The sequence below is a fragment of the Onychomys torridus genome, chromosome 13 (assembly GCF_903995425.1).
Source record: "Onychomys torridus chromosome 13, mOncTor1.1, whole genome shotgun sequence".
NCBI lineage: Eukaryota > Metazoa > Chordata > Mammalia > Rodentia > Cricetidae > Onychomys > Onychomys torridus.
The window spans coordinates 10959671-10974362 of record NC_050455.1 but is presented as its reverse complement, the minus strand read 5'-3'; the positions used below and the strand labels follow the sequence as shown (position 1 = coordinate 10974362).

Genomic DNA, 14692 nt, shown 5'->3' with positions numbered 1-14692 from the left:
CACCCCACAAAAAAAAAAAAATCAATTTTTTTGTGTGTAACTCAGTGGTAGAATACTTGAAAGAGGTAATTAAGCTGAAATGGAGTGGGGAGGCTAGAGATGCAGCTGGGTGCTAGAATGCTTGCCTAGAAGTGCAAGGTCCTGGGCTCCATCCCATCATTGCAAAACAAAATGTTCAAATGGGGTGGAGGGGTAATCATGGTTGTCCACAACTAAAGTACCAGGCAGAGGTAAGCGGTTCTTTGTGAATTCCAGGCCAGCCTGGTATACCTAATGAGACCTGTCTCAAAACAAAACACAAATGAACACCAAATGGGGGTGCTATACCCTGACTAGCAATCAGCCAGCGGAGCCCCACAGCAGCACATGAAAGGTGAAAAGTTCAAACAAGGCTGTGTGCTTAGACCTTTATCAGAAGTCTGATCAGAAACCCGTGGGTGAAAACCAGCGACAAGGAGTTTCTCAGTCTCTATATTTAAATGCTTTATTTTTGGAAGTTCAGGAGAATTGCCAGTGAGATGACATTTCTTTTATTCCAAATTTCACTGACAACTATAATTTACCAAACTCGTTTAAAAAGAAAATGCTTCTGTGTGTGTGTTGGGGTGGGGGAATGAAAGAAAGAATTAGGGTAAGAAAAACAACACTAATGTAGACTCTTAGGAGCTGAAGAAACAGCTCAGTAAGTGCTTGCTGGACAGGCAAGGAGACCTAACCTTGATTCCCGAGAATCCATGGTATCTGTTTGTTTTTTAAAAAGCCAGGTTTGGAAGTTCACATCTGTGATCCGGTGAGCCAGCAATAGAAGGAAGGCTCCTCGGGACTGACTGGCCAGTCTAGCCAAGTCAGCAAAACCCAAGTTTAGTGAGGAACTTGTCTCCAAGATAAGGTGCTGGGTATAATGTATATATCTTTTGAGGCAGTGGCAGGTGAATTTGAGGCCAGCCAGGTCTACATAGCAAGTTCCAGGCTGGCTGGAGCTGCACAATGAGAGCTTTGCCTCAAGAATAAAATTAAAAAACAAAAAGCTGGAGAGTTATTGATGAACACACCAATCTCTAGCCTCCGTGCAATCCTCACACACACAAAAGAAAACACATCTAGATAATTTTTTAGAGATTTATTTGGGGGTGGTAGTAGAGAGATGACTCAGCACATATAAAGAGGACTTTGGACTCCAATTCCTGGGTATCTGACGCCCCCTTCTGACCTCCATGAGCAACAGTCATAGACATGAGCAATACACATGTTCAAGCAAAATACTTATAAGTAAATCTAATACAAATATTTTAAGATTTATTTTTATTTTATGTGCATTGGTGTTTGTGAGAGTGCCGGGTCCCCTGGAACTGGATTTATAGACAGTTTTGACCTCCCATATGAGTGATGAGAATTAAACCCAGGTCCTCTGGAAGAGCCAGTGCTCTTAACATCTGAACCATCTCTCCAGTCCCTAATACACACACACACACACACACACACACACACACACACACCACACTGTGTGTGTATACATATGTATTGGTTTTCTGAGACAGGGTTTCTCTGTGTAGTTTTGGTGCCTGTATTGGATCTTGCTCTATATAGCAGGCTGGCCTCAAACTCACAGAGATCTGCCTGCCTCTGCCTCTCATGTGCTGGGATTAAAGGTGTGCAGTCACCACCGCCCAGCTAATACAAATATTTTAAAGATTTCTTTCTGGGGGCTGGAGAGATGGCTCAGAGGTTAAGAGCACCAACTGCTCTTCCAGAGGTCCTGAGTTCAATTCCCAGCACCCACATGGTGGTTCACAACCATCTGTAATGAGATCTGGCACCCTCTCCTGTACATAATAAATAAATAAATCTTAAAATCAATCAAACAAACAAACAAACAAACAAACAAAAAGATTTCTTTGTGTTTAAATGTTTTGCCAGTCTGTATGTCTGTGCACCGAGTGCATGCAATTCTGGCAAAAGCCAGAAGAGGGCTGTCCTGTGAGTATTGGGGAATTGAACCTAGAGCAGCCAGTGTTCTTAACCACTAAGCCTCCACTCACTTTGATCACTTTTAAATGTACAGTATCATAGTATCAGCTATATACCTTGTTTGTACAACAGGTTTTAGAACTTTCACCTATTGCTGAACTGAAAGTCTATACCCATTAAACAATAACTCCCCATTTCTTCTTCCAACCACCGGAAACCATTCTGTTTTCTGTTTCTATGAATTGTATCATTTTACTACCTGTTTTTCACTGTAAGGTTGGGGGTGTTAAGTGGTAGAGAACTTGAGTAGCATGTGCAAGGCCCTAGGTTCAATGCCCAATACTGGGGGGAAAGTTATTCTCTCTCTGTACCAGGCTTTTTCTTTTGGCTACCAACCAGCTCCCAAATCACGACACAGAGACGTATTAGTTTTGAATGCTCGGCCTAGCTTAGGCTCGTTTCTGGCTAGCTCTTTTGACTTAAATTAACCTGTTTCTCTTTATCTCCCTTTTGTCTCGGGGCTTATTGCCGTTCTTCCTCCTGCATGTCTTACTCTCACTGCTTCTCTATGTCTGTCTGTCTGTCGGCTGCCTGGCTTCTGGCCCCAGACATGTCCTTCATTCTCTCCTCCATCTTCTCTCATTCTTCCTCTCTCTCCTTAAGCCTAGATTTCTCTTCCTATTTATTCTCTCTTCCTGCCAGCCAGCGCTGCCTATCCTTTCTCCGCCTAGCTATTGGGCATTCAGTTCTTTATTAGACCAATCAGGTGCCTTAGGAAGACAGGGTGAAACAAATGCAACACATTTTTTTTCATAGTTAAATAAATGCAGCATTAAAAAAAAAAAAGAAACACATGTTTAAACTGCTGTGGGATGTTCTGTTTGTCAAATGTGTTGCTCTGGTTGGTTAATAAATAAAACACTGATTGGCCAGTAGCCAGGCAGGAAGTATAGGTGGGACAAGCAGAGAAAATTCTGGGAAGTGGAAGGCAGAGGCAGAGACACTGCCAGCTGCTGCCATGACAAGCAACATGTAAGGTACCAGTAAGCCACGAGCCCCGTGGCAACTTATGGACTAACAGAAATGGGTTAATTCAAGATAGAAGAAGTAGATAACAAGAAGCCTGCCACGGCCATACAGTTTATAAATAATATAAATCTCTGTGTGTTTACTCGGTTGGGTCTGAGCAGCTGTGGGACTGGTGGGTGGCAGGTAAGAGAGATTCGTCCTGACCGTGGGCCAGGCAGGAAAACTAGCTACATTACACAATTAAAGTAATATTCTGCAGCATGAACAAATATAACACATCTTTGCCTAGTTAAAATAATATTCTACAACACCCCTGTAAGGGGTTTCAAATCAGCAGGTCTCAAGGTCCAAATTTCTGCAGAACACAAACTTGAAATCCTATAAAAGGATAATATAATGTTGCCCTCTGTTTAAAAAAAAAAAAAAAAAAAGATATGGATGTCTGTGAGTTTGAAGCCATCATGGTCTACATAGTGAGTTCCAAGGCAGCCAGGGCTACATAGTGAGATCCTGTCTCAAAAACAAAACAAAAGAGAAGATGAGATGGTAGGTACTGGTAATCCTAACATTTGAGTGACAGAGTTCAAGGTTGTTTTTCAGCTATATGTTGAATTTGAAGTTAGTCTGGGCTACATGAGACCCTGTCTCAAAAAACAAACAATAACAACAAAAAAAAACCCACCACCACAGCAACAATACAAAAAACCAACAAATTTTCACTAAGTTTTGAAGTCTAGTCTTGAACTCCTTATACAGCTCAGGTTAGACCTAAACTGTCTTCCTGCTTCAGCCCCCAGACGCCAGGGTTACGGGTATGTGCCACCACACCTGGCTCTCATATTTATTTTTGCCATGGTAACTTTTAGTTAATTTTATTCAAACTTGGGAATCATTAACAAATGAAAGATGTGTCTGGTTTTTGTTTTTTTTTTTTTTGTTTTGATTCAGGAATGGTGGCACACATCTTTAATCTCTGTTCTCAGGAGGTAGAGGCAGGCAGATTTTTGACTTCTAGGCCCAGCCCAAGCTATATATTAAGATCCTGTCTCAAGGGGCTGGAGAGACGGCCCAGCAGTTAAGAGTACTTGGCTGCTCTTCCAGACGACCGGGGTTCAATTCCCTGCACCCACGTGACAGCTCACAACTGTCTGTAACTCTAGTTCCAGGGGAACTGGCAAAACACCAACGTACATAAAACTTAAAAAAAAAAAAAATTAAAAAGATCCTGTCTCAAAAAACAAAACCAAAAACTAGGATGTGTTCTTTTCTGGCTGGAGAGATGGCTCAGTGGTTAAAATCAGTTCTTTTGCAGAGAATCTGAGTTTCATTCTCAGTACCCACATGGCAGCTCACAACTGTAACTCCAGTTCCAGGGTATTGGATGCTTCTAAACTAAGGATTCCTGCATGCACATGGTATATATACACACACTCACACACACACACACACATACATATATATTTATATTAAAATTTTTTTAAATGTGTGCTTCCTGAAATGTAAGACTGTGTATATTTTGTGGGCCAGGCTGACCTCAAACTCAATATAAAGCCAAGAATAACTCTGAACACCTGTTCTTCCTGCCTGTACCTCCCCAGGGCCGATATTACAGGCAAGTGTAACCACACCTATTTTATTTGGTGCTAAGGATTGGACCTACAGATGTGTGTGTGAGAAAGCACTCTAAGACACATCCCCAGCCCAAAGGCAATGTAGAAGCACTTTTTTTTTTTTTTTTTTAACAAAGTCCCATGTATCTCAGGTTTGACCACAACTCTTTCATAACTGAAGGTGGCCATCAACAATGCTAAGCAAGCTTTCTTACTGAGGTACATCCCACCTCTTTGTTTTTAACAGTTGCTAAGTAACATCAGCCACAAAAGTAATTTTCGTTTAGTTCAGTGGTTCTCAACTAAAGATTCTATTCCCAGTAGATGTTATCATTGTCTAGAGACCTGTCTGGTTTCCTAACTGGTCTTGGGGTCTAGGCAGAGACTAAGGATATTCAATATTCTAAAGAAGCTAGCCCCTCATCACTAATACTCCAAATACCCATAACAGCAGTTTAGAAAACCCGAATTCTGAGTACCACAGTGTTACTGTTGGCTGTTAGCTCCACTGAAATAGAAAAGGTAAGCTGGAACTGTGCCCATGTCCTGAGTTTCTGCCCTAGTACTGTAAAGAAGGGGGGCAAAGGCTTTCCTAACCTACTTGGCCAGGAACAGCAGTGCATAGCTATAATCCCAGCACTTGGGGAGAGGGGTGGGCAGAGATAGAATGATCACAAGTTCAAGACCAGCCTGGGCTATGTAGTAAGCACATTCCAGGCCAGCAGGGCTACATGGTGAAATCTTGTCTCAAAACAACAAAACTGTGTAGGGTGACGCATGCTTGTAATCCCGGCTACTTAAGAGGCTAAGACAGAAGATTACAAGTTCAAGGGCAGTTTAGGCAACTAATTTAGATTCTGTCCTAAAAAGGAAGAGGACTGGAGATGTAGTTTGGCATTAGAATGCTTGACCAACATGTGTGAGATCCTAGGTTCAATACCCAGTACCATAAAAATAAAAAACCAAGACACAGTGGCTATTTTAATGAAAGCAATGGTCCTGCCATTCTTTATTTTTCATAATAGTTCTCAAAAGAAAAAGAATTACACGTTTTAAATTCTGATCATAAGTCCTTTTTACATTTGAACAATAAAAGAATGAATCTCTTAGTACTTAAAAAATACTTTCAATGTGTGAGCATACAAATTATCATATGATAACCATTCAAAAACTGGAGTAAGCTCATTTTAAAAGGAAGCACACATAATACTCAGTAACAGTAGGGAACCAACATTACCATCCTCAGGGGTTCTTACGAGCATCCACAATCAATCCATTTTCCAACCAAAGTTTAGCAGAACTTAGTTCTAAAATATCATTGGAATTGGCTTTCCCCCCATTTGATAAAGTTGTAGCATGAGGCAGTATTTACAAAAAAACACATGAAAGATTTTTATTGGTAATCAACAACTTTGAATACTGGTTTTTACTTTTTAAAGCAATGAATTACAAACTCCTTTTTATAAAACGGTCAAAGCACAGTGGAAGGATATCTGCATGTCATTTTAACTGCAGCAATTCAGAACACAAAATACCTCAGGCGGCCAGCACCTAATTTATCCTGTAGGTGACAAAATTAACAAACACACACACCGACCTCAGGTAGATTTCTGAGTGTGTCCCTGCACTGTTAGCAATGCATGACTTCAACTTAGGATGTAGAACACAGGGCTTTGGTTTTGAGGCAGAGTCACGTGTAACCCCAGGCTAGCCTAAACTGGCTAGCTAGCTGAGGCTGGCCTCAAGCTTCTTATCTTTTTGCTTCTACCTCCCAAGTGCTGGATTATAGACTTTAGTTACCACGCTCAATTTAGAATTCGGTTGTTGGGTTTCTTAATTTTTTGTTATTTTTAAATATTTTGTTTCTGTCAACTCATTTTTTTTTTTTTGGAAGCTGCTTGCATGCACTTCCTGTTTTTATTTTTTATTAGGTAGTATTATTTCCTTCTTGGGTCTCTGAGGGAGTTGAAGATCAGTTAGTTACAGTTATAATTATCTTTGTTAAGGATTTCAGAAAAACTCACTAAGAGCTCTAAGTGTATAATTTTGAAAGACATTATGAGACAGTTCCGTTATTAATATAAGTTAGGATAGAAAGTGAATCAGGTACATTCTGGACTTACCAAAATAGGATAGATAATGGAATTATTTTCTCTGAATTTGTCAAATGCAAATGGACTAGACATTGTTTAGGTATTTATTATTTGTATATAGTTATTGTACTTTTGTATATAGTTTTTCTTATTTTAGTTATAACTTTTTTTCTTAAAATATAAAAGGGGAAATATAGTGATATTTTATTTGTATTGAATTGTGATTTTATTTATATGTTAATAAAGTTGCCTTGAGGTCAGAGCAAGCCAGAGCAGAAATTGGGTGGTAGTGGTGCACACCTTTAATCCCAGCACTTGGGAGGCAGAGCTAGGTGGATCTCAAGAACACAGCCAGCATGGCAGACATATGCCTTTAATCTCAATACCAACTATAGAAGACCTGGAGGTCTGTACAGACAGGCAGTGACGAGGTCACGTGGCTGGGTTTACAACCAATGAGAAAACAGAACAGAAAGTCTATAAAAATTTTTAAATATTTTGTATGAGTGTGTATGCTCATGCACCTGTATTCTCAAGTGCCAGTGGAAGCCAGAAGAGCTGCTAGAGTGAGCTGTCCCACACGGGTGCGGGGACCTCCGACCTCACGATGTAGTGGCAAGCACCCTAGCTGCTGAGTCACCATCTCTTCAGCCCCACCCCCATTTACTATTTTTACGTGTGCTGAGTCGTGAGTTTCATACGAGTGACATATTTACGCCGTAAGTTCCGACACGAGCATGCCACGGTGCACCTGCAGAGGTGAGAAGACAACCTTCCTGAGTCAGCTTTCCTTCCGCCAGGAGCTGTTGGGGATCAGACAAACCTGGGCGCCAGACTGGCACAGAGAGCAGTTGACCTGCTGAGCCATCTTGGTGATCCAGAATAGGTTTTTGTTTTTCTTTTAACTTTTTCAATGTTTATTTTTATTTTATGTGCATTGTCATTTTGCCTAAATATATGTCTGTGTGAGGGTGTCGGATGCCCTGGAGCTGGAATTACAGACAGCTGTGAGCTGCCGTGTGGGTTCTGGAACTGAACTGGGATCCCCTGGAAGAGCAGCCAGTGCTCTTAACCACTGGGCATCCAGCCCCCAGAATGGAGTTTTAAACTTACTTACAGGTGTAATGACTTTATGACTCTGAATTAACACAGATTGACTGACGCACTGGCCTGATGCACATCAGTTCCTGATTTCCATCTAACACCAAAAGAGAAATGAAGGAAAGAAAGGGATGTATGTCCTGAAGTCTTTTTCTTCCCCTGCTTTATATCTCTCAAGTGACCTTGTCCTGGTGAGAAAACAGTATCAAAATCCAAGTCGTCATGGAAAATTCATTAGAGAAGTTTTAAAAAGCAGTGGCCACATCTAAATCCCAGCATTAGGAGCTAGAAACAGGAAGATCACCCAAAGTTCGAGGCCAGTGTGCTCTACCCAGTGAGTTCCAGATCAGCCAGGTATACATATCGAGAACCTGTCTCAAAAAAGGGGGAAGAAATCAAGGCACCATGATTATGACAATGTTGAAGTGTAACCAATAAAGCTTAAAATGAGTACAGTTTACGTTGTTTTATGTTCATTTGTGTGGGGGGGTACCCATTTCGGCACTTGGGGGAGTTAGTTCTCTTTCACAAATGTGGGTCCCAGGGATCACACTCAGATTGTTAAGGTTGGCAGCAAGTGCCTTTACCTATTGAGCCCTCTCACCAGCCATTTAAAGAAGCTAATTTAAGTCAAGCATCATTTCACCCCCAGGAGTTGATGGCCATAGTCTCTTGTTACTTTTCTCTTCATTTCAAGATGTAGTAAATTCTAATCAAGTGTCCTGAATGTGTCATTAAATGTGTCAAATGTGAAAAACTCCAGTAACGATAAATACACATTACTTGAAGAACTGGGGGATAAAAAGGGAGAGAGTAGAGCATAACAAAAAATGTTGGAACGGGTTGTGAATTTAGCTCCGTGGTAGAGCACTTGCCTAGCAAGCGCAAGGCCGTGGGTTCGATCCTCAGCTCAAAAAAAAAAAAAAAAAATATTGGCACAATAAAACTATTTTTGAAAATGGGGAATAACTGCCAGGCATGCTAACACAGACCTGTATCCTCACACATAAGAGGCTGAAACAAGAGGGTCTCGAGTTAGCAACCATCCTGAACTACTAGAACTACCATGCCTGGCCATGAAGTATTCTGTCTTTAAACAAACAAACAGCTGTTTCCTAGCTCTCCCCCTGAAACAACAGCCACCTTAATAACAGCAATTATCCATAGAGCCTTTTTCTGGAATAAAAAGGGGGGGGGGGGGGTGGATTGAGTCAGGGTCTCTTGTAGCCTAGGCTGTCCTTGACTTGCTATGTAGCTGAGGAAGATCTAGAACAACAGATCTTCCTTACAGGCATGTGCTACCATCCCCAGCTTCCGACTGCGGTTTGAAATGTCATTCTGCACAGAAAGAAACCAGTCTTCTTAGGGAGTTGGTGATTTCAGGTCCATAATAGCAAACACAAATTCCGCATGGAGGATCTTGCCATAGGAAACAACAAGGAAAGTGATAAAGTGTTCAAAGGACTCAGCCAACCTTCAAGGAATGGCCAAAGAAAAGAGGAGTCGGACCTCAATAAAGTGACGTTTGTAATGGATGGATGTCCATTCATAGATGTCTAAATATACAAGGTCTTAATGCTTCTGTTTCTCTGGTTTTGAGACAAGGTCATATACTATAGCCCAGGTAGACTGTGGACTTGAAGCAATCCTGCTCTGCCTCCCAGGCATATGCATGTCACCATCCATGAGTACAAATGTTTTTATAAGAACACATTAAGCTATACATTTTGCATCTGGTTTTTAGTATGTGTGCTTTATTTTATACTTTTTAAGATGTTAAAATTAAAAACAAAGCTTAGGAGTTCCACTCAAAATTACTAATGTGAAAATGTTGGCCATAGATTGGTCTTAAGAAATCACTTATATTATAAAACACCTGTAAATAATAAGCTACAAATATTTGAAAAATATTCCATCAAATTTTTATATGTGCATATATAGCATGCTAATAGTTAAGTCCACATAATCTTTTTTCAGTTTTTTAATGTTTCTATGGTCTCATTAGCCAAGGCTGGCCTTACATTTCTGATCCTTCCACCTCCCAGATACTTGCATTACAGACATTCACCGCCATGCTTGCTAAGTATACATTCCAAACACAAAATCCATTAGCGTATCATGTACTGCAATTTGGTTAAAATGGATTTTGTTGATTTCAAGTTCTTTCCTTTCCTCCTTTCACATGAGGTTATTTACATTCCTTTATTGGAGATTAGAAGATTTGAATAAATTTCAGATTTCTTTTAATGTCCATATTTTGTTCCTTTCTCCATCTTTTTGTGCAGAACAGAGATTGGTTATCTTGCCTAACCATGATGATAGTCATGAACATGTAGCATTATGCACAGCATCACCACTGTGCACACGGAGCTCCTCCACCACATATTCAGCCTCTGTCTCTTCCATCTCTTAATAGCTTATGGAGACTCTTGCCTGTGGTTAAATGTCTACGAAACTCAAGAACGTAAAGGCAGGTCTACACTGGAATGAAAGCAGTTTTTGAATGCAACATAGCAAAGACAAGTGTGCAACACTGTAGTACAGTTTTCTCCATGAAACATTGACAATTTCCCTCCGGTCCTTGAAGCAGCATCTTAAATGGTATAAGTGAATAATGGTCCCTTGCTATGTATAGAATTATGTGGTGCTTGAGTGGTTCACATATTCAAGAAGTGAGCGGTCTAACACTCTTCGGATTAGGGCTTCCTCGATTATATCAAAGTCCTACAATAGAAAAGAATGATTAGAAATAGCAGTGGTTCAGAAATGGGAGAGGGTGGCACCAGGCTCAACGCAATGCTCACTTTTCAGGGAACAAATTCCCTGAGTTCCATGACCTGTCCATCATTCCAGGAAGCCTGTCAGACCTAGAACTTATTGGAGGTTACCGTTTCCTGTTTAACTACACTGGCCTTTCAGGAATTGCCATCAAGTCTTAGTTAATAGTTTAATAGGGAACAGTAGACATCTGGGTTGGAAAAATGGCTCAGTGTTAAGAACATAAACTGCTCTTCCAGAGGACCTGAGCTCCCCGTTTCCTGGCACCCACTGTGATGGCTAAAGAAACCCCATTTTGTACTAGGCATCCACCTTGGTACCTAATAGCTGTTTGTCTCTGACTCAAGTTCCCGGCAACCCCGACTCCTTAACCCCCACCCAGAAATGCACAGCTATGACCATCTGCTGGTTATGAGACTAACTACTGATTTTGGCTTCTGTAACTTACTTGTACAGACATTCAAGGACTATTTTGAGGTCACCTCCTCTATCTAATCTCCCCACAGCAGAATAGTTCTTGTGGACAAAAGGCTTTAAAAGCCCTTCCTTCACCTGCTTCTGTGAGGTGATTTGGGTTAAAGACTGTGTCCCAGCTGGGCAGTGGTGGCGCACGCCTGTAATCCCAGCACTCGGGAGGCAGAGGCAGGTGGATCTCTGTGAGTTCGAGGCCAGCCTGGTCTACAGAGCTAGTCCAGGACAGACTCCAAAGCTACAGAGAAACCCTGTCTCAAAACAAAAAAAAAAAAAAAACAACAAAAAAAAAAAGACTGTGTCCCTGCTAGTAGCCTTGATAAATTTGTTTAATTATACTCTGAATTGACTCTGGGGTCTTTTCTCAGTGGTCTCAAACTACAACACCACATCAGGTGGCTCATAACCACTAGAGACTCTGATGTCCTCTTCTGACTTCACCCTCTCCCCCACAACATACACCTAGACATATAAGTAAAAAGAAAATTAAAATCTGAAGGTTTAGAAAAGTAAAAGCAAGACTCCAGGGATGGTCTCCAGCATGGGGGAAAAATCAGGCCACTCCTAGGACTCAGAATGCTAACAGTTCTATTAATTATTGACTTATGACAGGAAAATACAAACAAAATGCTCTTCTTGCTTCTCTATGTGTCAAAGTGAAATTTAAGCTTCATATCAGCACTTCTATAAGTAAAAACAAAAAAGGCAGTAAGAACCCTATCCCTCTTGCTTCTAAAACAAAGGTGAAATCGCTATTGGAAGTCCATTCTATCATTTTAGTTTGTTTGTTGAGACAGTGTCTTACCATGTGGCCCTGGCTGACCTAGAACTTACTATGTAAACCAGGCTGGTCTTGAACTCACAGAGCTCTGGCCACCTCTGCCTTCCCAGTGCTGGGAACAAAGGTGTGCACCACCACAGCTGGTTAAAGAAGACCACTTCAATGTTAGTAGTGAATGCTATAAAGCACTCTACTGTCTTGATGTTCTCCTTAATGCTAATGCTAACACTGAACACTTTACCCACATGCTCCTTTTTTTCTTTTTTGTATAATAATTTTATTCACAGGGATTTTAAAAAGGATGCTTAACACAGATAGCACAAACACATAATGTAAAAGTTAGGAATATACTTACTAAGAAATCATCATAAAACAAAGTGTGGCTGACTTGCAAGTGTCTAATTAGACTGCCATTGAAGGTACTTGGGCTCTCATTAGGTAGTAAATGGCAAAGTGGGCAGAACTAGAAGAAAGACCAATAAATAGTTAAAAATTTTAAATAACTATTAATCCCAGAATTTTAAAAAAGAAGTTACCATTGAATGTGAATTTTAACTATGAATCCATTGGCCATACCTCAACATTGTATTTTGTTTGTTTAGTTTCATGTGTGTGTGTGTGTGTGTGTGTGTGTGTGTGTGTGTGTGTGTGTGTGATGTATGTATGTGTTCTTGTGTTTGCATGTGTATGTACAGGGTCATGTCTGTGCATGTTCATGTGAAGGTCAGAGGTCAATGTCAGGTGTTTTCCTCAATTGTTCACCTCGTGTTCTTAATTAACTTATTTTTCATTTCTACTTTATGTATTTAAGTTACCATACAGTTTTTAAGGATTTTAACAAATGATTTGTTAACTTTTACAAGTATGAGTGTTTGCCTGCATATATATACCACATCAATGCCTGGTGCCCACAGAACCCAGAAGAGAGCATCAGATATCCTGCAACTGAAGTCATAGATTGCCAAGACCTGAGCCCAGGTCCTCTGCAAGAGCAGCAAGTATTCTTAAACACTGAGCATCTCTTCAACCCTCTCCTACTTTATTTTTTGAGACAGCTTCTCAGTGAACCTGGAGTTAAGTGATAGGCTAGGTGAGCTGGCTGGCCAGCAAGCTCCAGGGTCCACCTCTGTACCTAGTCCCGGGCTTACAGATGGGCACCACACCATCCCACTCAGGTCTTAGGGGAACGCTGGGGATCAGAACTCAGGTCCTCCTGCTTGTGTGCAGGCACTTTATGGACTAAGCCATCTCCCTAGCAATGTTTTGTTTTGTTTCTCTCGTAGCTCAGGCTGGCTTTGAATCTACTGTGGCCAAGGCTGGCCTTAACCACCTGTCTACTACTACACTTGGCTTCATATATCTCAATAGTAACAATTATATTTATAGCTAGGAAGATCTCTGTGAGTTCAAGGCCAGTCAGGTCTACAAAGAACGTTCTAGGTGAGCTAGGGCTGCATGGTGAGATCCTATGCATTTATCTTTTCAGCTGAATATCTTTTTCTTAAGAAGTAAAAAGAAAGGGCTGAAGGTATGGCTCAGCGGTTAAGAGCACTGACTGCTCTTCCAGAGGTCCTGAGTTCAATTCCCAGCACCCACATGGTGGCTCACAACCATTGGTAATGAGATCTGGTGCCCTCTTCTGGCCTGCAGGGACACATGCAGGCAGAATAATGTATACATAGTAAGTAAATAAATCTTAAAAAAACAAACAAAAAAAAAAAAACAAAAAAAGAAGTAAAAAGAAGACAGGGAGGGAGCTGGAAAGATGGCTCAGTGTTTAAGAGCACTGGCTGTTTTTCCAATGGACTTGGGTTCAATTCCCAGCACCCACATGGCAGTTCATAACTGTCTGTAACTCTAAGATCTGACATCCTCACATAGATATACATGCAGGCAAAACACCAATGCACACTAAATAAATAAGAAGTAAAAAAAAAATTACAGGGTTTCACTCTTGTAGACCTGCCTAGCCTAGCCTAGAACTCACTACGTAGACCAGGCTTGTCTTGAACTCACAAAAATCCACCTGCTTTTGCCTACCAATGGTATGTACCATCATGTCCAAAAACACAATATTAAATAGAGTTTCTTGGGGTTGGTGAAATGCTCAGTATGCTGAAAGTTCTCTCCCAAAAGACTCCCCAAGTTCTCCCATCTCCACATGTGAACTTTGTGTGATCACACAGATAAGTAGGTGTAGGAAGTTTGAAAAGCATAAAATAAGTAAGTGCTGGCATGGAACTCCCTGTGTAACTAGCCTAGGTTAGCCTCAAACCTGAAGCATCTCTCCTTCCTAACCTCCCATGTGCTAAGGTGACAGGCACAAACCATGAGGCCCAGAGTCTAATATATCTTAAATTCAGACACTATATACACACAGAAAGACTGACAGACAGCTAGTAGGTAAGAATCATTACCACAGGCCTCCTTTCTGATCTGTGGTGGGTAATGCAATGATCCAGCAAGCAGTCTTCATCCAGTTCCCTCTGACAAAATGGACACACACATCTGGAAATAGCACAGAATTACAATCACTAAAGTAGCGGTCAGCTAGAGAGTAGCCACCTAATTACAAATTAAAAAAAAAAAAAAACAGATTGTACAGACTATAGCTAGGTCAGTAACTTCTGTTGTGGGGGGTAGGGTCTCACTAGGTAGGCCAGACTTACCTTGGTCCTTCTATTTCTAGCCCCTAAGTTCTGGGGTTACAGGTATGCACCACCATACCTGGCTTGCTTTTCTGGTTTGTTTTGAGGCAAGAGCTCATAGCAACCCATGTGTCTCGGCTTCCTGGAATGCTGTGGGTATAGGCATTTGTCTCCATACTGGGCTGGGTGTTTGTCTGTTTTACTCTCATGCAT

The 14692-nt window shown here is 41.0% G+C and overlaps 1 protein-coding gene across 2 annotated transcripts in view; it reads right to left on the bottom strand.

Moving 5' to 3' along the window:
• Positions 1-8708: 8708 nt before the first annotated feature.
• Positions 8709-14692, bottom strand: part of Rnf125 (ring finger protein 125) — a 77069-nt gene continuing 71085 nt past the window's right edge. For both annotated transcript variants that reach the window (XM_036205225.1, XM_036205224.1), the window contains exons 4-6: positions 14249-14339; positions 12187-12294; positions 8709-10525 (exon numbers count right to left, since the gene is read on the bottom strand). In XM_036205225.1, the coding sequence (XP_036061118.1) occupies positions 10439-10525; positions 12187-12294; positions 14249-14339 (286 nt within the window). In that variant the 3' untranslated portion in view covers positions 8709-10438. The remainder of the gene's footprint in view (positions 10526-12186; positions 12295-14248; positions 14340-14692) is intronic.